Source organism: Papaver somniferum, chromosome 4, assembly GCF_003573695.1.
Source record: "Papaver somniferum cultivar HN1 chromosome 4, ASM357369v1, whole genome shotgun sequence".
NCBI lineage: Eukaryota > Viridiplantae > Streptophyta > Magnoliopsida > Ranunculales > Papaveraceae > Papaver > Papaver somniferum.
The window spans coordinates 7,204,224-7,229,138 of NC_039361.1; the positions used below are offsets into that span (position 1 = coordinate 7,204,224).

At 36.4% G+C, this 24,915-nt stretch overlaps 2 protein-coding genes across 2 annotated transcripts; both read left to right on the plus strand.

Moving 5' to 3' along the window:
- The first annotated feature begins 5,444 nt into the window (after positions 1 to 5,444).
- Positions 5,445 to 7,456, plus strand: LOC113271912. Its single transcript, XM_026521836.1, has 8 exons — positions 5,445 to 5,521; positions 5,740 to 5,857; positions 5,954 to 6,052; positions 6,156 to 6,401; positions 6,494 to 6,643; positions 6,736 to 6,791; positions 6,894 to 6,948; positions 7,301 to 7,456. Exons 1-6 carry the CDS (start codon positions 5,445 to 5,447, stop codon positions 6,766 to 6,768), a joined length of 723 nt encoding a protein of 240 aa, XP_026377621.1. The 3' UTR covers positions 6,769 to 6,791; positions 6,894 to 6,948; positions 7,301 to 7,456.
- A 9,078-nt stretch (positions 7,457 to 16,534) lies between these two features.
- LOC113274682 lies at positions 16,535 to 18,584 on the plus strand. Its single transcript, XM_026524077.1, has 6 exons — positions 16,535 to 16,541; positions 16,638 to 16,736; positions 16,840 to 17,085; positions 17,178 to 17,327; positions 17,420 to 17,475; positions 17,577 to 18,584. The coding sequence occupies exons 2-5, from the start codon at positions 16,677 to 16,679 to the stop codon at positions 17,450 to 17,452; spliced, it is 489 nt and encodes a 162-aa protein (XP_026379862.1). The 5' UTR covers positions 16,535 to 16,541; positions 16,638 to 16,676; the 3' UTR covers positions 17,453 to 17,475; positions 17,577 to 18,584.
- The last annotated feature ends 6,331 nt before the right edge of the window (positions 18,585 to 24,915 follow it).

The window sequence follows — 24,915 nt, forward strand, 5'->3', positions numbered from 1 at the left end:
TGTTTTAAGATGTTAATTTCTCACATACTGAAAGGGAGGCCACATATATACAAATTGAATACCAAATTTAGCATGCGAATTCTCTAATTTCGGTCAATGGAACGATGATTCAAAATGAGTTCAATTTTATGCACACTCCTCTAAAGAGTGTATATTTGACATGTTCTTTTAATTGGTTGATTAATAAAATATTGGGCCCATTACCCTCCATGTTCAGAATCAAAATTTGTGTACACTTTTGATCTACATCAAAAGTGATTATTGAATGAATAAAGGTGGTGTAATTATGGATGTTCGGGAGGAGTTCGTCACAAGTTGAAACAGTTTTTTCTTTCTTTTCCTTAATTTTTTCCTTCCAAACCTAGATTCTTTGATTTTCAACAGAGTTTCAAATCTATTTACTGGCTGGATCTTGATTATATCTTAAGATCCGGGCATAAATTTAGTTATTGCATATAAATCTAGTATTTTGTTTGAATAAAATCACATCTTTAGTTTTTTATTTGTGTTTTTGTGTTTTATGAGAAGTCAGTGAATACTTGGAAGATTCAATAGATTATTCATGGCAATCAGATTACTCAAGGTACACTTTCAAAGATGGTTCTTGTAGCCTTAATGGCATCGATTGCGACAATCGCTTCAAATATTTCATCAAGGGCAATCTACTCCAACATGATGTGGTTTTACGATCCTTTGAAGATCAGTGGCTACTGGAAATGATCGTGATAAAGATGATTTGCACATATTACTCCCTTTCGGGACATTTCGATCTCAATGGAGAACCCAAATCAAAATGGTAGAATTTCAATTCACAAGCCATTCTTCGAATACAATCAGTAACATCTTCGAAATTCAAGTTTTTGATGCTTAAGATGTATTATGAGTCAACTGTTGTTCTTATGATACAAAATCTTTGTATTTTCTCATGGATTTCACTTTTGATGTACTTGAATCTGATGTATGCAAATCTATTATATTAATGAAAATTAAGAGGGTTACCTCTTTCTTTCTTTTTTAATTTTTTTTTTTTTTTTACGCATGTTCTAGAAGTATTAAATTTTTTTATTTAAGTTATGGTCACATGGGTTAATGAAGTTGGGGGATTTCTTGAAAAAGGATAAGTAAATAACCACACGACTCCATTCTTAATTCTCACGACTCCGAAGTTTCTTATAAGGGAAGAAGTAACTGAACTAACTATTGACAAGAATAAGTAAATAAACACACTGCACAAGGGTTAATGAAGTGGGGGTTTCCAGACGGAGGAAATGTAAGTAACCGGCCGGTGCTAGTGGTGATCTCAAATTCTCTATTCTCACACGATTCCAAAGTTTCCATAAAATAGTGCACACTTCTGAAGAAGACATACACTTGACTCGGATCTTCGAGGATAGATACAAATATTAAAGGATAAGTACAAATCCAGATGGTTATTTTGGATACAACTACTACTAGATTTGGTTTTTGCCTAACAAAGGCCAAAATCTAACTTTAAAAGGACATAATTTCTATTTCTTTTCTCAATAATTCATCTGTTCAGAACTCTCACTGGACTTTAGCATCGGAGTATCTTTGTAGGTACCCCTCAATTTTCATCAACAATTTCTAGAAGATTGAAGCAACATAATTACACAGATTTCGAAGATTATTGAGGTAATTAATTTTGCACCAAAACACTAGATCTACAACTCTTTTTTCTATCCATGTTTCAGGCGTAGGAGGTCCATTCTGGGAACACGATCAGCTGGTGCAAGTAAAATTAAGATAAGACTTTGAAAACATTGTCGACCATCTATTCACTTGCATCGAATGCCGGAAAAATTAAGTCAGAAAGTTTCAGATCAAGGGAGCAAACAAGTCCCGGAGTGGCTTCAAAGATTTACTTAAAACTAAAAAGTAAAAACTAATCCGGAGGTGGTCACGCTGTCCTACCTTTAGAGCACCTCCAACAGAAGGTGTAAAAAATCCTATGTGGCATTTTTATTTAGTCCTTTAATTTATGGGGTCTACACATAGAGTAAGTATAGAACCTCATATCTAAAAAACCATCTCCAACAGTAGAGAATCTTTTTAAAAAAATAATGAAAAATATAATGTGTAGGTGGAGCCAAAGGTGTAGATAATACTTTCTTGAACACCTTCATATTTAGTAATTGGTCCCTCCTAATTTGTAGGACCCTACTATTGGAGATGGATTTATGCCAAACGGGGGTCTAAAATCCTATGTGTCACTAAAAAAGCAACACCCTCTGTTGGAGATGCTCTTAGAGATGGTCTTTTAGATATGAGGTCCTATATTTACTCTATGTATATACCCCATAAATAAAAGGGAAAAATATCGTTTGGCCCTTTTTTAGGTGGGCCCATGTCTGTTTGGTCCTTTTGGAAAACGCCTTTACTGTTTGGTCCATAATTATTTAAAAATATAGAACAAACAAAAATACCCTTCTGTGTTAATTTTTACTTATTTTCTTGTAACAATTCATTCTGTGTGATGGACCATCAAAGTTCATTCTTACAAATGAAAACCTAATAAAAACCAAATTAAATCACATATGAACGAACTTCATTATTTCATTAAAATTCTACAAAAAAGTTCATTATTAAGAACAAAAACCTACATAAACTAGAGTTCATTCCACTCCTCATAAAACCTATATAAACCAGAGTTCATTTCTGGAATGAACTCCTCATAAAACCTATATAAACCAGAGTTCATTTCTGGAATGAACTCCTGATAAAAACCTATATAAATCAGAGTTCATTTCTGGAATGAACTCCTGATAAAAACCTGTATAAACCAGAGTTCATTTCTGGAATGAACTCCTGATAAAAACCTATATAAACGATTATGTTCATCAACAACAGGGTTCATTCAAAAAATGAAGTTCATTTCAGTAATGAAGTTCATTCCAGGAATGAAGTTCAACTTAAGCAGCAGCAGCAATAACAACAAAACGCATAAATCTTCATCTTCAACAACAGCAACATATTTCTAGGGTTTGACGAGTTCATCTTCATCATCATCTCCAATCGCAGCAACATCAAGAAACCCAAAAAACCTAATTAAATCTTCAACAACAGCAGATCTATCTGAGTTCGTCTTCATCTTCATCATCATCACCAATCGCAGCAAACATCAAGAAAAACAAAAACCTAATTAAATCTTCAACAAAAACAGATCTATCTTTGACAGCAACAACAGTAGTAGAAGATGAGTTCGTTCCATCAAGAAAAACTATCAAAATCTTCATCACAAACCAGAGTTCATTCCTGAAAGCTATATTCATTCCTGAAAACTATATCGGTGACGAGGTAATTCTGACATTCGAATTGACAAGCCCCTGACTGGGATCTCTAAGTGAGATTCTCTAGCTATATTTCTTCCCTTTATGTCCGACACGTGGCGAGACTATTTCGTGTACCCACATTTTGCATTTTCTTATTCTATTCGAGCCATTCGAGAATGGAATAAGAACCGCTTTGGATCCCTTAGCCGCCACGTTCTCCACTTTCCTGCCTCCACGTGACCACGTTCTCTGGGTAACCGCCTATTGCCGGTTAATATACCTCGAACGTGTCGTCAACCCGCTGAGCCAGTCACCTTCTTTGCGCTATTTATATCCAACTTGACTTAGGTCTGGGGTTTCTTTTCCTCTTCTTCCTCCCTTTGCTCTGCGTTTATCTGGTTTTTGCACTTTCTCCATCTTCTGCCATTGTTGCTACCCTTCTCAACCTTCTACTCTCTTTTCATTACCATGGCTCCCAAGAAGCTTTCCACAACTATCTCACTCAAATCCTTTGAGCAATTCCAAGCGGATTTTCAAAAGATAGGTTTAACCCTAACTCCTGTTGTTGATTCTTCTGTGAGTCCATATGTTACTGCTACTCAGGACATGGAACTGAACTATAAATGGATTCAGTCGGATACTTGGAAGGCCGACAAGATGATCGTTACTGTGGGCCAATTGAGGGCTGGATTTCTTTCCCGCCCATGATTTCTAGGACCAAAATATAATTATATTACCAAATAATACCAAACAGACAATTGACTAGGTCAATTGGACCAGACTCTCTCTAATATATTATTTGTAAGACCAATTGGTATTTCCTACTAAATAAAAGGACTAAATAGAAAAGCCACATAAGATTTTTTGCACCTTCTCTTGGAGATGCTCATAGGGGAAAAACGAGTCCTGTTATTAGGAGGGAAATAATGGATTTGAGGAGGGAAGGAAATTTCCTAAATCTAAGTCAATATTTGGTCAAAAAAATCTATTAAAAAGAAATAAATATTTATAAAATGCCAATCTCGCCCTTATTAACTTAACCGATCCTTATTTCCGGCCTCCCTCCCAAGAATCTATTGTTATTCATCTTCTTCGTGCAACCAAAACCCTAGATTTTCATAAAAGCAATTGAACAAACAACCTTACAAGTATGATCACTATTTTAAGAAATCATGGAAGACACAACTTACGGGGCTGGCAAGGTTTTTCTTTGCCTCCAAACTTGTATGATGACAAACAACTACATTAATCAATCATGAATCTCCATTGAAGAATATTGTTTTGGGAACTATGCTACACCATATCCTACGGCTCTAATCATGTTTCGTCTTTATTAAGATTTGTATATCAGTGCATGTTAAGCATACAGTTGAGAGTCTTCCTTAAGACTATCAACGGAGTTAGTCAAGAGACCGAGTAATCAGTTCCAGTCTTTAGAATCAAATCAAACTGTTACGTAACCTGAGGAGTAGTTATCTTTGGGTTTTGAATAAGTTTGAGTTGTAACAAATTATTTAATCTCTTTTGAGTATAAATACAACCCAAAGTCTCCACAGAAGTTTTGTGGAAGTCATTCCTCCAATATATGTTCCAAGTGTGCATAAATCCAAAACCAGAGTCCTAACCCTTCGTGGATCTCTCTGTTCCTTTTCTTCGTGTTTTCATTTCAAACTTAACAATACATTATAGTGCGAGATCAGCAGACCACCATATGCTTGGAGCAAATTCAAGTACATAATTTATCTTTTGACGATGTACAAGTAGCTGGTATATATGTGCTTATATTAACGTCCATTTCTTTTCACAAAAACTGAAATCGTGAACTCGCAATTTACAGATTGAATTGCTGCATACCGTGTAATCCTATATATGAATAATAGCAGATATGCAAATATGAACCAGAATTTCCAACCTATAACATTGGATATCAAGCATATTATGGATATTTTAATGTTTTTTCAAAGGGTATTTCCTCCTCATAATCCTTCCCTCCTCAAATCCATTGTTTCCCTCCTGTTAACAGGACTCGGAAAAAAAACACGTAGCGCTTGGGGTGCACCAGGTTTGGAAATCCCATCCCCTATATAAAGGTTAGAACCCAGTCTCACGGTCTCACTCTCACCTAATTTCTATTGATTGTCCGGAGACGAAACGATGGAAATTTTGAAAGAAACGGTGAAATCAGCCGATTCACCCTTAGAAATTTGGAGGAGTAAACTTCGGAAACAAAGGTATTTCATGAAAACACTAAATCTTATCTAATTTGGGTTTTTCCCCCTCTGTAATTAGGGTTTTGTTTTGTGGTATAAATTAGGGTTTGGATGTTGAGGGCTATTGTTTATAGTCACAATTTTAAGATATACATCCAATTGAATTTCATTTGTTTAAACTTCAGGGTTGAATTGAAACATCTCCTTGATGATTGAAAAAAATGATATGACATTTAAAGAGAAGGAGCGCGTATTCTCGCCTTATCTGAATACTCTGGTTTTAAGTTGTCAGCGTATGACTGTTATCAAATTCATGAAGACAGAACGGAGGTACTTGCCGATTTGGATTTGCTAGAGGTAATGTGCATTCTGATATTGGGTGGTTTTCATTTTTGGGTGGTTTTCATTGTTAATTGAGTTGTGTTTAACTGTTTATGGGCATCTTACTTTCAGAAACTTGTCACTCTATTGGAACTCGATGTTGCTCAAGGCATGAGAAATCATTTTAGATGTCAGATTGCAATCGCTTACGCTCTTAAGAAAATAGGCATGGTATGATTTGTCATAACTCAGACTCTTGTCCTTAAAATACTCCCTGTAGTACTAAGTAATCTCTTGTACTGCTGTTTCTTTTTTTTTTTTGCTTTTACAACAGCTGCTCCGCTATCTTGACGGTATCTTAAAGGGACAAGGTACAATCTCTCCAGATGCTGACTTCCGGGCTTGGATTATGGAGAAGCTAAATATCGAGGATTGGGAAGATTACCTTCATTTTGCCAATGCTCGAGAAGGAGATGTGCTGTTTACAGCAGCTGCCAAAGGGGTTGAGCTCGAGAAACAAATAATTACTCCCGAAACAATCAGGGTTCAAGATGAAGATGGATTTAAAAGCCGGCTCGAGGTAATAACTCACACATGTTTTCTAGATCAATCATCATTCATAGAGTATACCTGATTCTCAATTTTCCTTCCTTCACCTTCTTCTCATCACAGGTGTATCATAAAGTACTAAAGGCTGCTCATAACATGCCGCTTAAAAATATAGATTGTATCGGTGGTGGTCAGACCGCGTGTAGTCTTATTAAGGGAATTACGCCCAAACTGAGATATAGACATCTGGTGAACCCTAACGGCAACATCAAGGTAAGTATTCTGCTCACTGTTGCAGGCATGTATATTATCTTGAAATGGAAGCTTAATTGACTGAACAAAAGTTCTTCCCACCGTATGTGTAGGAGGAAAACGAGATGGTGATCATCAGACTATGACCCGAGAAGTCAGTAGTGCCAAGGTAATTACTCTTCTCAGTATGTTTGCTACTTATATCAACTTTTAATGGGAGCTTATTGATTGAAATTGAAATTTACCTTACATCATTTTTTTGCCACCATAGCGGGCACGAGGAACCTCTGACTTGGACATGACTACTATGAAAAAGAAGAAAGGAGGTAAGCTCTGCTATCTAGTATGCATGCTCTTTAATAAGCTTTGGATACCGTTTGGTGTTTGATAACTACCCTTTATCCTCTGATGAGTATGTCACGTCTTCTTAGAAGCTTAGCGAGGCGATTTATTGATAGTCTGCAACCTAGGAGTGACTGTAACATTTATGCTGGGAGTATGTACAATGAATGTTTCTTCTTCTCTCCATATGCTTTAATTGTATGACAAGTACTCCGTCTCCAATCCAGTGACTTTACATCTTCCATCTCTGATAAGTTCACTTTTAACTTTGTTTGATTTAGCTATGAATGATTTTTTTGACTTGATCTTGTGTATTTTATGCTTGATTTTGCTTAGGAGCTGTAGCAAGTGACGGATAAGTATGAATCTTGTTCCGTATATCTCAATGACAGCCTGGCTTAAAAACATTACCAGTTTGATCATTTTACTTGCCTCCTGTCCCACTGAAATGGTCATTCAAGTTCAGTTCTGCTGCAAGTTATGGGTGGAAACATCAACAAACAACAACCAAGCCTTTATTCCCAAAAAAGTCCCATGTCAAAGTAGCTCTATAAGTTTCATTTCATAAGAGAGTGGCTAAAATTCAGTTGTTGCCTCGCCACGCCTATCACAATCTATCACTGTATTAGATGTCGCTCTCTTTCTTTTACTAAAATGTACGAACAAGTAATGTTTACTGCTTGCTGAGCTGGTGACAAATAGATGAACAAGCAAAGTTTAGTGCTGCTGAATGTAAATTTGTAGGCTACACAGAGTTTTTATGTCTCTACACAGCAAAGTTTTTATCCCAGTATGGAGAATGCGTTGGCAGCTTCAATCCTTCCTGCACTCGCGAGAAATTTGGATTGCTGGGCAAGTGAGTGAATCTCCAACTTTCTGTTCGAGGCCCACTTTACATATCTTGAAATCTTAAATGCATTTTTTCCCTCTACGGCATGTGATATGTCTTCAAGTTGCACACCGTTTCGATTGAGAAACCCCCGACTGTTCGGAGGATGCACAGGGGTGACTATTTGCGTATTGTTGCACCACATAAAACACTTTTGTGCCTTCCCATTCTCGTAATAATTGTATCACTCTAAGAAAGATAGCAAGAAAAAAAATTAAGATGGGTTGTTGGAATCTTAAACACTTCATGAGTAATGATCGGTTCTCTTTCGGCTATTAATCGCCAGGTTTTAAGACCCTCAAAACAGAAAACACCAAGGAGTTTAAAAAAAACACATCCCTCCATTTACAATGACCTCATTGATTGGAATAAGAACATGGAAGGCGAGTTTAGCCCACTGAAAAACATTAGCTTAATATCGTTGAAACATGGAAGGCAGGGCAAGTTAGTTGAACCATTGAGATTCATCTCTGCTTGTTAAATTCAGAACAGAAGTAATTCCAATACGTTCGAGAACACACACAACTAACGAAGATATGGTAATTACCTTCTGCACCATCTTGCAACACCACAAGATCAATTAAAGGATTACCACTTGGACTGACCGATCTGCCGATAGCATTGTAGGGAGCCTGTTCAAACACACGGCCACTGCCTTAAGAAAAACCCACCTTGAGGCCAATCTCTAGACCAATGAAGGAGTGGTTAGGTCTTAAATAGCAACTTTATATGCAGACTTGACAGTGAAGTACCCGAGTTAAACTAGAGAGTCATCTTCATCTGGGTGAAACACAATGTAGTCGAGCTTGCTGTAAACAATAGAAAGCTTTTATTTATTATAACTTTTGAGTTTGCAGATTATCAGTATGCTCGACAGTCGACAACAAAACAAAATGCTAAACGTTTTCTAAAATACACTGGTTTCAGGAATGAACGTTATTAGCCATCATCCCTGATTCATCTTCCGACTTCTAACTCAGTTGAATACTTGGTTTCTCCGGTATCAACTACATACAAACTGCATCACCGGAACGATTCAGGATATATAAATCTCTAATGATGGTACATAACTCTCTTCAAAAAGAATCCTTCTCAAGCTGTATTGGAGTTAAAGAATTCTACAAGAGGACAAGTTGTTTGGTTATGAATCATCCAACGATCTAAACAACTTCCATGGAAAATATGACTGCAATTCACTAATGGTTTTATTTCATCTCCACCCTCATATTCACATAGACAAATTGCACAGCTATCTTGGTCATCACGTCAATTTTACCTGCTAAACAATTCCTCAAATTCGACAGCCGGTAGAGCTGCTATAATGAGATTGGCTGACGCTACAACCAACTGATCAGATTCTGTCTGCTGATACATAACTTCTTCTTCTGTATCAGTGAATTTGCCGAAACCAGAATTTGAAGAAAGAAGTTGATGAGTATTTTGATGATACTTAAAATATAACATATCAGACAATACATTTGGAACTTTCGGGTTCCTTGCAGACATGATGGACATTGGCAACATTGCACAAACAATTTGACAAACAGATAGATACAGTTTGTATGCTTTAGATCTTTGCAGCACAGATAACAAGTATATATGGTTATTGATTGTTTTTGATTTGAGTTGAGAACAACTAAAGGCTGCTTCTTATTTATTTTTATAGATTTTTGTAGGTTCGAGTTTGTGGTGTTTAACAAAGCCAAGTACTAGAAAACGATGGTATAATTTTCTAATAACTGTGAGGGTTGAGAAAAGTGATGGGATGGCCAAATTGAATAAAAAAAGGAAGATAAATTTTCTATTTTCTAGAAGATTAACTAAGAGCCTCATAATGGAGTGTGGCCACGTGGAGCATTCATGCCGTAAAATACTGTACTGTATTACTGTCGGAATGTGGCTACACGCCACCACTCCTTCCTTGACTATAGATCAAGACTGTTGACTACTAACATTTTTTTTTATGGTTCTCTAGAATCTAAGATATGGGCTAATGAAGTGGGTGCCATATATCATTTTCGTAATGAAGTGGGGGTTCTAGAAGAAGGAAAAGTAAATAATTAGTTTCCACAAAATGGTCACTTAAAGTTTCTGTTCTTGTCTGGGAAGAAGCTAAGTTGACACTCTGTAGTGGTTATTGGCTGATATTGATACAGTTAAAAATTGTTTGGGGGCCACCCAAGGAATTTAGAGAAAGTTGTTCTGGAATTGACAATGCTGATCATAGAGTTGAAAAATATTCGAGGTCACCTAATTTACTTTTACTTGGCTCAGCTCCAGCCTCCAGATGCTGAATAGGGCGATCTATAATTATTTTATAACTCGAACGAGTTATAGTTTTCTAACTTGGCTAATATAACCGTAGAAGTTAGAATCAACCATAAAACTATGAGTCTCTTTGAATCGTGCATGAAGAATTAGTGCGGCTAATAAGTATTTGTGGCTAATCATAAAAATAAAAAGTAAACAGCATTTTCATGATTCACTTACTTGCTGCGATAGTGCACCAAATACTGGTTTGATTTTAAAGTATAAATACTTCTCGGTAGTAATTACTTTCATCGGCTCGATGAATGAAACAACAGCGTTGGATTTCAATACTGTATAATTGATGAATAAATCCACAAAGAAAAGAAAAGAAATTGAGACGTTGGAGTAAAATAAGCACGCTTTGTTGTATCTCTCCAACAAGAAGAGTTTATTGCTTCAAAAAAAGAAAAAGAAAAACAAGAGAGTTTATTCTTCAATTTAACAATATTAGGGTGAGAGTTTTTTGATCGTCAAAATCCAAGGGTGTTGTGTTCATAGAGTAACATTTTGGAGAGCTTGTTTGCTCCTCTCAGTGTTTGTTTAAGATGTTAATTTCTCACATACTGAAAGGGAGGCCCATATATACAAATTGAATACCAAATTTAGCATGCGAATTCTCTAATTTCGGTCAATGGAACGATGATTCAAAATGAGTTCAATTTTATGCACACTCCTCTAAAGAGTGTATATTTGACATGTTCTTTTAATTGGTTGATTAATAAATATTGGGCCCATTACCCTCCATGTTCAGAATCAAAATTTGTGTACACTTTTGATCTACATCAAAAGTGATTATTGAATGAATAAAGGTGGTGTAATTATGGATGTTCGGGAGGAGTTCGTCACAAGTTGAAACAGTTTTTTCTTTCTTTTCCTTAATTTTTTCCTTCCAAACCTAGATTCTTTGATTTTCAACAGAGTTTCAAATCTATTTACTGGCTGGATCTTGATTATATCTTAAGATCCGGGCATAATTTAGTTATTGCATATAAATCTAGTATTTGTTTGAATAAAATCACATCTTTAGTTTTTTATTTGTGTTTTTGTGTTTTATGAGAAGTCAGTGAATACTTGGAAGATTCAATAGATTATTCATGGCAATCAGATTACTCAAGGTACACTTTCAAAGATGGTTCTTGTAGCCTTAATGGCATCGATTGCGACAATCGCTTCAATATTTCATCAAGGGCAATCTACTCCAACATGATGTGGTTTTACGATCCTTTGAAGATCAGTGGCTACTGGAAATGATCGTGATAAAGATGATTTGCACATATTACTCCCTTTCGGGACATTTCGATCTCAATGGAGAACCCAAATCAAATGGTAGAATTTCAATTCACAAGCCATTCTTCGAATACAATCAGTAACATCTTCGAAATTCAAGTTTTTGATGCTTAAGATGTATTATGAGTCAACTGTTGTTCTTATGATACAAAATCTTTGTATTTTCATGGATTTCACTTTTGATGTACTTGAATCTGATGTATGCAAATCTATTATATTAATGAAAATTAAGAGGGTTACCTCTTTCTTTCTTTTTAATTTTTTTTTTTTTTTTACGCATGTTCTAGAAGTATTAAATTTTTTTATTTAAGTTGGTCACATGGGTTAATGAAGTTGGGGGATTTCTTGAAAAAGGATAAGTAAATAACCACACGACTCCATTCTTAATTCTCACGACTCCGAAGTTTCTTATAAGGGAAGAAGTAACTGAACTAACTATTGACAAGAATAAGTAAATAAACACACTGCACAAGGGTTAATGAAGTGGGGGTTTCCAGACGGAGGAAATGTAAGTAACCGGCCGGTGCTAGTGGTGATCTCAAATTCTCTATTCTCACACGATTCCACGATTCCAGTTTCCATAAAATAGTGCACACTTCTGAAGAAGACATACACTTGACTCGGATCTTCGAGGATAGATACAAATATTAAAGGATAAGTACAAATCCAGATGGTTATTTTGGATACACTACTACTAGATTTGGTTTTTGCCTAACAAAGGCCAAAATCTAACTTTAAAAGGACATAATTTCTATTTCTTTTCTCAATAATTCATCTGTTCAGAACTCTCACTGGACTTTAGCATCGGAGTATCTTTGTAGGTACCCCTCAATTTTCATCAACAATTTCTAGAAGATTGAAGCAACATAATTACACAGATTTCGAAGATTATTGAGGTAATTAATTTTGCACCAAAACACTAGATCTACAACTCTTTTTTCTATCCATGTTTCAGGCGTAGGAGGTCCATTCTGGGAACACGATCAGCTGGTGCAAGTAAAATTAAGATAAGACTTTGAAAACATTGTCGACCATCTATTCACTTGCATCGAATGCCGGAAAAATTAAGTCAGAAAGTTTCAGATCAAGGGAGCAAACAAGTCCCGGAGTGGCTTCAAAGATTTACTTAAAACTAAAAAGTAAAACTAATCCGGAGGTGGTCACGCTGTCCTACCTTTAGAGCACCTCCAACAGAAGGTGTAAAAAATCCTATGTGGCATTTTTATTAGTCCTTTAATTTATGGGGTCTACACATAGAGTAAGTATAGAACCTCATATCTAAAAAACCATCTCCAACAGTAGAGAATCTTTTTAAAAAATAATGAAAATATAATGTGTAGGTGGAGCCAAAGGTGTAGATAATACTTTCTTGAACACCTTCATATTTAGTAATTGGTCCCCTAATTTGTAGGACCCTACTATTGGAGATGGATTTATGCCAAACGGGGGTCTAAAATCCTATGTGTCACTAAAAAAGCAACACCCTCTGTTGGAGATGCTCTTAGAGATGGTCTTTTAGATATGAGGTCCTATATTTACTCTATGTATATACCCCATAAATAAAAGGGAAAAATATCGTTTGGCCCTTTTTTAGGTGGGCCCATGTCTGTTTGGTCCTTTTGGAAAACGCCTTTACTGTTTGGTCCATAATTATTTAAAAATATAGAACAAACAAAAATACCCTTCTGTGTTAATTTTTACTTATTTTCTTGTAACAATTCATTCTGTGTGATGGACCATCAAAGTTCATTCTTACAAATGAAAACCTAATAAAAACCAAATTAAATCACATATGAACGAACTTCATTATTTCATTAAAATTCTACAAAAAAGTTCATTATTAAGAACAAAAACCTACATAAACTAGAGTTCATTCCACTCCTCATAAAACCTATATAAACCAGAGTTCATTTCTGGAATGAACTCCTCATAAAACCTATATAAACCAGAGTTCATTTCTGGAATGAACTCCTGATAAAAACCTATATAAATCAGAGTTCATTTCTGGAATGAACTCCTGATAAAAACCTGTATAAACCAGAGTTCATTTCTGGAATGAACTCCTGATAAAAACCTATATAAACGATTATGTTCATCAACAACAGGGTTCATTCAAAAAATGAAGTTCATTTCAGTAATGAAGTTCATTCCAGGAATGAAGTTCAACTTAAGCAGCAGCAGCAATAACAACAAAACGCATAAATCTTCATCTTCAACAACAGCAACATATTTCTAGGGTTTGACGAGTTCATCTTCATCATCATCTCCAATCGCAGCAACATCAAGAAACCCAAAAAACCTAATTAAATCTTCAACAACAGCAGATCTATCTGAGTTCGTCTTCATCTTCATCATCATCACCAATCGCAGCAAACATCAAGAAAAACAAAACCTAATTAAATCTTCAACAAAACAGATCTATCTTTGACAGCAACAACAGTAGTAGAAGATGAGTTCGTTCCATCAAGAAAAACTATCAAAATCTTCATCACAAACCAGAGTTCATTCCTGAAAGCTATATTCATTCCTGAAAACTATATCGGTGACGAGGTAATTCTGACATTCGAATTGACAAGCCCCTGACTGGGATCTCTAAGTGAGATTCTCTAGCTATATTTCTTCCCTTTATGTCCGACACGTGGCGAGACTATTTCGTGTACCCACATTTTGCATTTTCTTATTCTATTCGAGCCATTCGAGAATGGAATAAGAACCGCTTTGGATCCCTTAGCCGCCACGTTCTCCACTTTCCTGCCTCCACGTGACCACGTTCTCTGGGTAACCGCCTATTGCCGGTTAATATACCTCGAACGTGTCGTCAACCCGCTGAGCCAGTCACCTTCTTTGCGCTATTTATATCCAACTTGACTTAGGTCTGGGGTTTCTTTTCCTCTTCTTCCTCCCTTTGCTCTGCGTTTATCTGGTTTTTGCACTTTCTCCATCTTCTGCCATTGTTGCTACCCTTCTCAACCTTCTACTCTCTTTTCATTACCATGGCTCCCAAGAAGCTTTCCACAACTATCTCACTCAAATCCTTTGAGCAATTCCAAGCGGATTTTCAAAAGATAGGTTTAACCCTAACTCCTGTTGTTGATTCTTCTGTGAGTCCATATGTTACTGCTACTCAGGACATGGAACTGAACTATAAATGGATTCAGTCGGATACTTGGAAGGCCGACAAGATGATCGTTACTGTGGGCCAATTGAGGGCTGGATTATCTTTCCCGCCCATGATTTCTAGGACCAAAATATAATTATATTACCAAATAATACCAAACAGACAATTGACTAGGTCAATTGGACCAGACTCTCTCTAATATATTATTTGTAAGACCAATTGGTATTTCCTACTAAATAAAAGGACTAAATAGAAAAGCCACATAAGATTTTTTGCACCTTCTCTTGGAGATGCTCATAGGGGAAAAACGAGTCCTGTTATTAGGAGGGAAATAATGGATTTGAGGAGGGAAGGAAATTTCCTAAATCTAAGTCAATATTTGGTCAAAAAAAATCTATTAAAAAGAAATAAATATTTATAAAATGCCAATCTCGCCCTTATTAACTTAACCGATCCTTATTTCCGGCCTCCCTCCCAAGAATCTATTGTTATTCATCTTCTTCGTGCAACCAAAACCCTAGATTTTCATAAAAGCAATTGAACAAACAACCTTACAAGTATGATCACTATTTTAAGAAATCATGGAAGACACAACTTACGGGGCTGGCAAGGTTTTTCTTTGCCTCCAAACTTGTATGATGACAAACAACTACATTAATCAATCATGAATCTCCATTGAAGAATATTGTTTTGGGAACTATGCTACACCATATCCTACGGCTCTAATCATGTTTCGTCTTTATTAAGATTTGTATATCAGTGCATGTTAAGCATACAGTTGAGAGTCTTCCTTAAGACTATCAACGGAGTTAGTCAAGAGACCGAGTAATCAGTTCCAGTCTTTAGAATCAAATCAAACTGTTACGTAACCTGAGGAGTAGTTATCTTTGGGTTTTGAATAAGTTTGAGTTGTAACAAATTATTTAATCTCTTTTGAGTATAAATACAACCCAAAGTCTCCACAGAAGTTTTGTGGAAGTCATTCCTCCAAATATGTTCCAAGTGTGCATAAATCCAAAACCAGAGTCCTAACCCTTCGTGGATCTCTCTGTTCCTTTTCTTCGTGTTTTCATTTCAAACTTAACAATACATTATAGTGCGAGATCAGCAGACCACCATATGCTTGGAGCAAATTCAAGTACATAATTTATCTTTTGACGATGTACAAGTAGCTGGTATATATGTGCTTATATTAACGTCCATTTCTTTTCACAAAAACTGAAATCGTGAACTCGCAATTTACAGATTGAATTGCTGCATACCGTGTCCTATATATGAATAATAGCAGATATGCAAATATGAACCAGAATTTCCAACCTATAACATTGGATATCAAGCATATTATGGATATTTTAATGTTTTTTCAAAGGGTATTTCCTCCTCATAATCCTTCCCTCCTCAAATCCATTGTTTCCCTCCTGTTAACAGGACTCGGAAAAAAAACACGTAGCGCTTGGGGTGCACCAGGTTTGGAAATCCCATCCCCTATATAAAGGTTAGAACCCAGTCTCACGGTCTCACTCTCACCTAATTTCTATTGATTGTCCGGAGACGAAACGATGGAAATTTTGAAAGAAACGGTGAAATCAGCCGATTCACCCTTAGAAATTTGGAGGAGTAAACTTCGGAAACAAAGGTATTTCATGAAAACACTAAATCTTATCTAATTTGGGTTTTTCCCCCTCTGTAATTAGGGTTTTGTTTTGTGGTATAAATTAGGGTTTGGATGTTGAGGGCTATTGTTTATAGTCACAATTTTAAGATATACATCCAATTGAATTTCATTTGTTTAAACTTCAGGGTTGAATTGAAACATCTCCTTGATGATTGAAAAAAATGATATGACATTTAAAGAGAAGGAGCGCGTATTCTCGCCTTATCAGCGTATGACTGTTATCAAATTCATGAAGACAGAACGGAGCTGTAGGAATTCATGAAGGAACGGAGGTACTTGCCGATTGGATTTGCTAGAGGTAATGTGCATTCTGATATTGGGTGGTTTTCATTTTTGGGTGGTTTTCATTGTTAATTGAGTTGTGTTTAACTGTTTATGGGCATCTTACTTTCAGAAACTTGTCACTCTATTGGAACTCGATGTTGCTCAAGGCATGAGAAATCATTTTAGATGTCAGATTGCAATCGCTTACGCTCTTAAGAAAATAGGCATGGTATGATTTGTCATAACTCAGACTCTTGTCCTTAAAATACTCCCTGTAGTACTAAGTAATCTCTTGTACTGCTGTTTCTTTTTTTTTTTTGCTTTTACAACAGCTGCTCCGCTATCTTGACGGTATCTTAAAGGGACAAGGTACAATCTCTCCAGATGCTGACTTCCGGGCTTGGATTATGGAGAAGCTAAATATCGAGGATTGGGAAGATTACCTTCATTTTGCCAATGCTCGAGAAGGAGATGTGCTGTTTACAGCAGCTGCCAAAGGGGTTGAGCTCGAGAAACAAATAATTACTCCCGAAACAATCAGGGTTCAAGATGAAGATGGATTTAAAAGCCGGCTCGAGGTAATAACTCACACATGTTTTCTAGATCAATCATCATTCATAGAGTATACCTGATTCTCAATTTTCCTTCCTTCACCTTCTTCTCATCACAGGTGTATCATAAAGTACTAAAGGCTGCTCATAACATGCCGCTTAAAAATATAGATTGTATCGGTGGTGGTCAGACCGCGTGTAGTCTTATTAAGGGAATTACGCCCAAACTGAGATATAGACATCTGGTGAACCCTAACGGCAACATCAAGGTAAGTATTCTGCTCACTGTTGCAGGCATGTATATTATCTTGAAATGGAAGCTTAATTGACTGAACAAAAGTTCTTCCCACCGTATGTGTAGGAGGAAAACGAGATGGTGATCATCAGACTATGACCCGAGAAGTCAGTAGTGCCAAGGTAATTACTCTTCTCAGTATGTTTGCTACTTATATCAACTTTTAATGGGAGCTTATTGATTGAAATTGAAATTTACCTTACATCATTTTTTGCCACCATAGCGGGCACGAGGAACCTCTGACTTGGACATGACTACTATGAAAAAGAAGAAAGGAGGTAAGCTCTGCTATCTAGTATGCATGCTCTTTAATAAGCTTTGGATACCGTTTGGTGTTTGATAACTACCCTTTATCCTCTGATGAGTATGTCACGTCTTCTTAGAAGCTTAGCGAGGCGATTTATTGATAGTCTGCAACCTAGGAGTGACTGTAACATTTATGCTGGGAGTATGTACAATGAATGTTTCTTCTTCTCTCCATATGCTTTAATTGTATGACAAGTACTCCGTCTCCAATCCAGTGACTTTACATCTTCCATCTCTGATAAGTTCACTTTTAACTTTGTTTGATTTAGCTATGAATGATTTTTTTGACTTGATCTTGTGTATTTTATGCTTGATTTTGCTTAGGAGCTGTAGCAAGTGACGGATAAGTATGAATCTTGTTCCGTATATCTCAATGACAGCCTGGCTTAAAAACATTACCAGTTTGATCATTTTACTTGCCTCCTGTCCCACTGAAATGGTCATTCAAGTTCAGTTCTGCTGCAAGTTATGGGTGGAAACATCAACAACAACAACCAAGCCTTTATTCCCAAAAAAGTCCCATGTCAAAGTAGCTCTATAAGTTTCATTTCATAAGAGAGTGGCTAAAATTCAGTTGTTGCCTCGCCACGCCTATCACAATCTATCACTGTATTAGATGTCGCTCTCTTTCTTTTACTAAAATGTACGAACAAGTAATGTTTACTGCTTGCTGAGCTGGTGACAAATAGATGAACAAGCAAAGTTTAGTGCTGCTGAATGTAAATGATTGTAGGCTACACAGAGTTTTTATGTCTCTACACAGCAAAGTTTTTATCCCAGTATGGAGAATGCGTTGGCAGCTTCAATCCTTCCTGCACTCGCGAGAAATTTGGATTGCTGGGCAAGTGAGTGAATCTCCAACTTTCTGTTCGAGGCCCACTTTACATATCTTGAAATCTTAAATGCATTTTTTCCCTCTACGGCATGTGATATGTCTTCAAGTTGCACACCGTTTCGATTGAGAAACCCCCGACTGTTCGGAGGATGCACAGGGGTGACTATTTGCGTATTGTTGCACCACATAAAACACTTTTGTGCCTTCCCATTCTCGTAATAATTGTATCACTCTAAGAAAGATAGCAAGAAAAAAAATTAAGATGGGTTGTTGGAATTACTTAAACACTTCATGAGTAATGATCGGTTCTCTTTCGGCTATTAATCGCCAGGTTTTAAGACCCTCAAAACAGAAAAACACCAAGGAGGTTTAAAAAACACATCCCTCCAATTTACAATGACCTCATTGATTGGAATAAGAACATGGAAGGCGAGTATCTAGCCCACTGAAAAACAGTTAGCTTAATATCGTTGAAACATGGAAGGCAGGGCAAGTTAGTTGAACCATTGAGATTCATCTGCTTGTTAAATTCAGAACAGAAGTAATTCCAAATACGTTTCGAGAACACACAACTAACGAAGATATGGTAATTACCTTCTGCAACCATCTTGCAAACACAACAAAGATCAATTAAAGGATTACCACTTGGACTGACCGATCTGCCGATTATCAGTTGTAGGGAGCCTGTTCAAAACACACTGCCACTGCCTTAAGAAGAAACCCACCTTGAGGCCAATCTCTAGACCAAATGAAGGAGTGGTAGGGTCTTAAATAGCAACTTTATATGCAGACTTGACAGTGAAAGTACCCGAGTTAAACTAGAGAGTCATCTTCATCTGGGTGAAACACAATGTAGTCGAGCTTGCTGTAAACAATAGAAAGCTTTTATTTATTATAAACTTTTGAGTTTGCAGATTATCAGTATGCTCGACAGTCGACAACAAAACAAAATGCTAAACGTTTTCTAAAATACACTGGTTTCAGGAGATGAACGTTATTAGCCATCATCCCTGATTCATCTTCCGACTTCTAACTCAGTTGAATACTACTGGTTTCTCCGGTATCAACTACATACAAAACTGCATCACCGGAACGATTCAGGATTAATATAAATCTCTAATGATGGTACATAACTCTCTTCAAAAAGAATCCTTCTCAATCTGTATTGGAGTTAAAGAAGTTCTACAAAGAGGACAAGTTGTTTGGTTATGAATCATCCAACGATCTAAACAACTTCCATGGAAAATATGACTGCAATTCACTAATGGTTTTATTTCATCTCCACCCTCATATTCACATAGACAAATTGCACAGCTATCTTGGTCATGCACGTCAATTTTACCTGCTAAAATCAATTCCTCAAATTCGACAGCCGGTAGAGCTGCTATAATGAGATTGGCTGACGCTACAACCAACTGATCAGATTCTGTCTGCTGATACATAACTTCTTCTTCTGTATCAGTGAATTTGCCGAAACCCAGAATTTGAAGAAAGAAGTTGATGAGTATTTTGATGATACTTAAAATATAACATATCAGAACAATACATTGTGGAACTTTCGGGTTCCTTGCAGACATGATGGACATTGGCAACATTGCACAAACAATATTGACAAACAGATAGATACAGTTTGTATGCTTTAGATCTTTGCAGCACAGATAACAAGTATATATGGTTATTGATTGTTTTTGATTTGAGTTGAGAACAACTAAAGGCTGCTTCTTATTTATTTTTATAGATTTTTGTAGGTTCGAGTTTGTGGTGTTTAACAAAGCCAAGTACTAGAAAACGATGGTATAATTTTCTAATAACTGTGAGGGTTGAGAAAAGTGATGGGATGGCCAAATTGAATAAAGAAAAGGAAGATAAAATTTTCTATTTTCTAGAAGATTAACTAAGAGCCTCATAATGGAGTGTGGCCACGTGGAAGCATTCATGCCGTAAAATACTGTACTGTATTACTGTCGGAATGTGGCTACACGCCACCACTCCTTCACTTGACTATATGATCAAGACTGTTGACTACTAACATTTTTTTTTATGGTTCTCTAGAATCTAAGATATGGGCTAATGAAGTGGGTGCCATATATCATTTTCGTAATGAAGTGGGGGTTCTAGAAGAAGGAAAAGTAAATAATTAGTTTCCACAAAATGGTCACTTAAAGTTTCTGTTCTTGTCTGGGAAGAAGCTAAAGTTGACACTCTGTAGTGGTTATTGGCTGATATTGATACAGTTAAAAATTGTTTGGGGGGCCACCCAAGGAATTTAGAGAAAGTTGTTCTGGAATTGACAATGCTGATCATAGAGTTGAAAAATATTCGAGGTCACCTAATTTACTTTTACTTGGCTCAGCTCCAGCCTCCAGATGCTGAATAGGGCGATCTATAATTATTTTATAACTCGAACGAGTTATAGTTTTCTAACTTGGCTAATATAACCGTAGAAGTTAGAATCAACCATAAAACTATGAGTCTCTTTGAATCGTGCATGAAGAATTAGTGCGGCTAATAAGTATTTGTGGCTAATCATAAAAAAAAAAAGTAAACAGCATTTTCATGATTCACTTACTTGCTGCGATAGTGCACCAAATACTGGTTTGATTTTAAAGTATAAATACTTCTCGGTAGTAATTACTTTCATCGGCTCGATGAATGAAACAACAGCGTTGGATTTTCAATACTGTATAATTGATGAATAAATCCACAAAAGAAAGAAAAGAAATTGAGACGTTGGAGTAAAATAAGCACGCTTTGTTGTATCTCTCCAACAAGAAGAGTTTATTGCTTCAAAAAAAAAGAAAAGAAAAACAAGAGAGTTTATTCTTCAATTTAACAATATTAGGGTGAGAGTTTTTTGATCGTCAAAATCCAAGGGTGTTGTGTTCATAGAGTAACATTTTGGAGAGCTTGTTTGCTCCTCTCAGTGTTTGTTTTAAGATGTTAATTTCTCACATACTGAAAGGGAGGCCACATATATACAAATTGAATACCAAATTTAGCATGCGAATTCTCTAATTTCGGTCAATGGAACGATGATTCAAAATGAGTTCAATTTTATGCACACTCCTCTAAAGAGTGTATATTTGACATGTTCTTTTAATTGGTTGATTAATAAAATATTGGGCCCATTACCCTCCATGTTCAGAATCAAAATTTGTGTACACTTTTGATCTACATCAAAAGTGATTATTGAATGAATAAAGGTGGTGTAATTATGGATGTTCGGGAGGAGTTCGTCACAAGTTGAAACAGTTTTTTTCTTTTCCTTAATTTTTTCCTTCCAAACCTAGATTCTTTGATTTTCAACAGAGTTTCAAATCTATTTACTGGCTGGATCTTGATTATATCTTAAGATCCGGGCATAAATTTAGTTATTGCATATAAATCTAGTATTTTGTTTGAATAAAATCACATCTTTAGTTTTTTATTTGTGTTTTTGTGTTTTATGAGAAGTCAGTGAATACTTGGAAGATTCAATAGATTATTCATGGCAATCAGATTACTCAAGGTACACTTTCAAAGATGGTTCTTGTAGCCTTAATGGCATCGATTGCGACAATCGCTTCAAATATTTCATCAAGGGCAATCTACTCCAACATGATGTGGTTTTACGATCCTTTGAAGATCAGTGGCTACTGGAAATGATCGTGATAAAGATGATTTGCACATATTACTCTCCTTTCGGGACATTTCGATCTCAATGGAGAACCCAAATCAAAATGGTAGAATTTCAATTCACAAGCCATTCTTCGAATACAATCAGTAACATCTTCGAAATTCAAGTTTTTGATGCTTAAGATGTATTATGAGTCAACTGTTGTTCTTATGATACAAAATCTTTGTATTTTCTCATGGATTTCACTTTTGATGTACTTGAATCTGATGTATGCAAATCTATTATATTAATGAAAATTAAGAGGGTTACCTCTTTCTTCTTTTTTAATTTTTTTTTTTTTTTTACGCATGTTCTAGAAGTATTAAATTTTTTTATTTAAGTTATGGTCACATGGGTTAATGAAGTTGGGGGATTTCTTGAAAAAGGATAAGTAAATAACCACACGACTCCATTCTTAATTCTCACGACTCCGAAGTTTCTTATAAGGGAAGAAGTAACTGAACTAACTATTGACAAGAATAAGTAAATAAACACACTGCACAAGGGTTAATGAAGTGGGGGTTTCCAGACGGAGGAAATGTAAGTAACCGGCCGGTGCTAGTGGTGATCTCAAATTCTCTATTCTCACACGATTCCAAAGTTTCCATAAAATAGTGCACACTTCTGAAGAAGACATACACTTGTACAGGGATGAGATAACTGCACTGACAGTCTAGAGTGATTTTAGAATTTGACAACGTTGATAACCGATCCGAATTTACTTTTACTTGGCTCATTATCTCCTGGTGCTGAATAGGGCGACAGTCAGAAAATTTTACCAAAATCTTAATATTTTGTGAAGTCGGAATCTTCACATGACATTGACATACCTCGTTAGTTTACATCAGGAATCAAGATATATACATCCATGCACGGGTTGCTTTACAAATACAAATTAAAAGATTTTTCCACTGTTTTTAATCATGATTCCGAGACTTATTTATATTGCTGGAATTGTAAACACTATGATCCAATGAAGTGTGACAGTTGATGGAATCAAAGAGTGGGGAAGTGGAAATCGTGTTTGAAACCAGTTGCTCATCGTGCGGAGACTTGGTCGATTTTCCATCCACTACTTTGTTAACTCCTTCAACTGATTGCACGACTTGCTCACATTCCATCGTGTGTATGAACACACGTGCCGTAAACCGCCAGACCAAAATCCTAGTTAATATCCCCCAAGTGACACGATTGACGTCTCGTGATAAATTAGTCAGTTGTTGACTTCATGGGACGATGAGTCCATGTATTTGCTGAGTTGAACATGATTCTGCAAAATGTTCTGAAACTCATGAATTGAACGTGTCCGTTGAGACAGAGGTGTAATTCTCACGTTGAGGTGAGCAAGTATTGCTCATTCGATGAATTGTTGAATATTGATAGTTGAACCAATATTCCTTGGTTTGAGCAAATATTGCTCGTCTGATAAATTATTGGTAGCGTGACCAAAATAAAACATTAATTGGTATACTGCTAGTTGAACCGAGCATAATAAATAAGAATAATGATCATGCGATCGTCATAATTTTATATTATTTTTCATGGATTTGTGAAAATACCATGAGATGAAGGAGTTTTCATGAGATTAGGGAAATAATAATAAAATAATGAGGAATCATGAGGTATGGGGCCGGCCGGGATCAAGGCATGGCCGGTTGGCCAACAATCACGGTCGGCCGGTCGATGAGCCCAATCCCCTGGCACCTTGGTCAATATTTTAATTATTTATTGTTTTCTTTCGTATTTTGCATAGGTTCATCGTTTCGTCGTATTTTGAAATACTCGTTCGTGTGGTGATTGTTAGTGTATCATCGTTGAGTACACTTGCACCTTTTGAGCCGGGGCTTACTCAGAGGTAGCTCAGATACCCGTGCGTTGAATATTTATTATTAACCCATGGAATTCTGTTGGGAAGAACCATAGATTGAAGTAACGAAATATTGCGAAAATATTTGAATATTTTCGGAAATTTAGTGGATGAATCCAAGAATTTAAGAATAATTAACTGATGGCTCTGTACTAGCAAGATATCTAGGAGCATTAATTATTCTGACATGAGCTTGCTAGAGCTTCATATCCTTTATATAGTCAGGGAAAACTTGTTGTTTGTATCCTGAAGACGTTATCGCTCTATACTAGCAGCGCAAGCTGTCTAGGAGCCGTCAATCTCGTGATTCTATATAGAAATAATTACTGAAGTGTTCAGTATTCATGAGATATACCGTTGTCCATCCGAGAGACTACATATCCGCATGTACTCTGAGAGAAAGTATTCTCAGTCAGAGATTCGATGAGAGACTCGTGTCTCAATACTTGCGTATGATTACTGGATCAGAAGTTCATATAATTATGGGTTATGATTTTAGCCTTTGTAGAAAATCCACCATCTACATTAAGTCCCCTGCTTAGTGAGGAAAGCCGTGTTCCTCAGTCAGCATTGAATGGTGATTTTCCGGTCATAACAATATAAGTAATTGAACTTAGTCGTAAGTTAAGACGTTATCGGATTTTGATAGTACGAGCAAACCATGACTTGAATGAAGATATCAGTGGCATGATAGAGCATCATTTAATGAGCATAAATTGGTGTTGAACCGCTGGTTTGGACGACGGGACCTTGGTCGTTTAGGATTCGTGGGCCGGGCCCAATAAGGAAATCCTTGTAAAATTAGGTTTTTGGAAATAAAATTTGGTATAAAGGAATTAATCCCTTTTTTGGGAGTTAGAGGAATTAATACCTCTAACTCCTTCACGCCCGAGCAGAGA

Coding starts and splice junctions, on each gene's coding strand:
- LOC113271912 (XM_026521836.1), top strand. CDS start 5,445: ATGGAAATTTTGAAAGAAACGGTGAAATCAGCCGATTCACCCTTAGAA. Junction 5,858..5,953: donor CCGATTTGGATTTGCTAGAG/GTAATGTGCATT, acceptor TCTTACTTTCAG/AAACTTGTCACTCTATTGGA. Junction 6,053..6,155: donor CTCTTAAGAAAATAGGCATG/GTATGATTTGTC, acceptor CTTTTACAACAG/CTGCTCCGCTATCTTGACGG.
- LOC113274682 (XM_026524077.1), top strand. CDS start 16,677: ATGAGAAATCATTTTAGATGTCAGATTGCAATCGCTTACGCTCTTAAG. Junction 17,086..17,177: donor GATTTAAAAGCCGGCTCGAG/GTAATAACTCAC, acceptor TTCTCATCACAG/GTGTATCATAAAGTACTAAA. Junction 17,328..17,419: donor ACCCTAACGGCAACATCAAG/GTAAGTATTCTG, acceptor CCGTATGTGTAG/GAGGAAAACGAGATGGTGAT.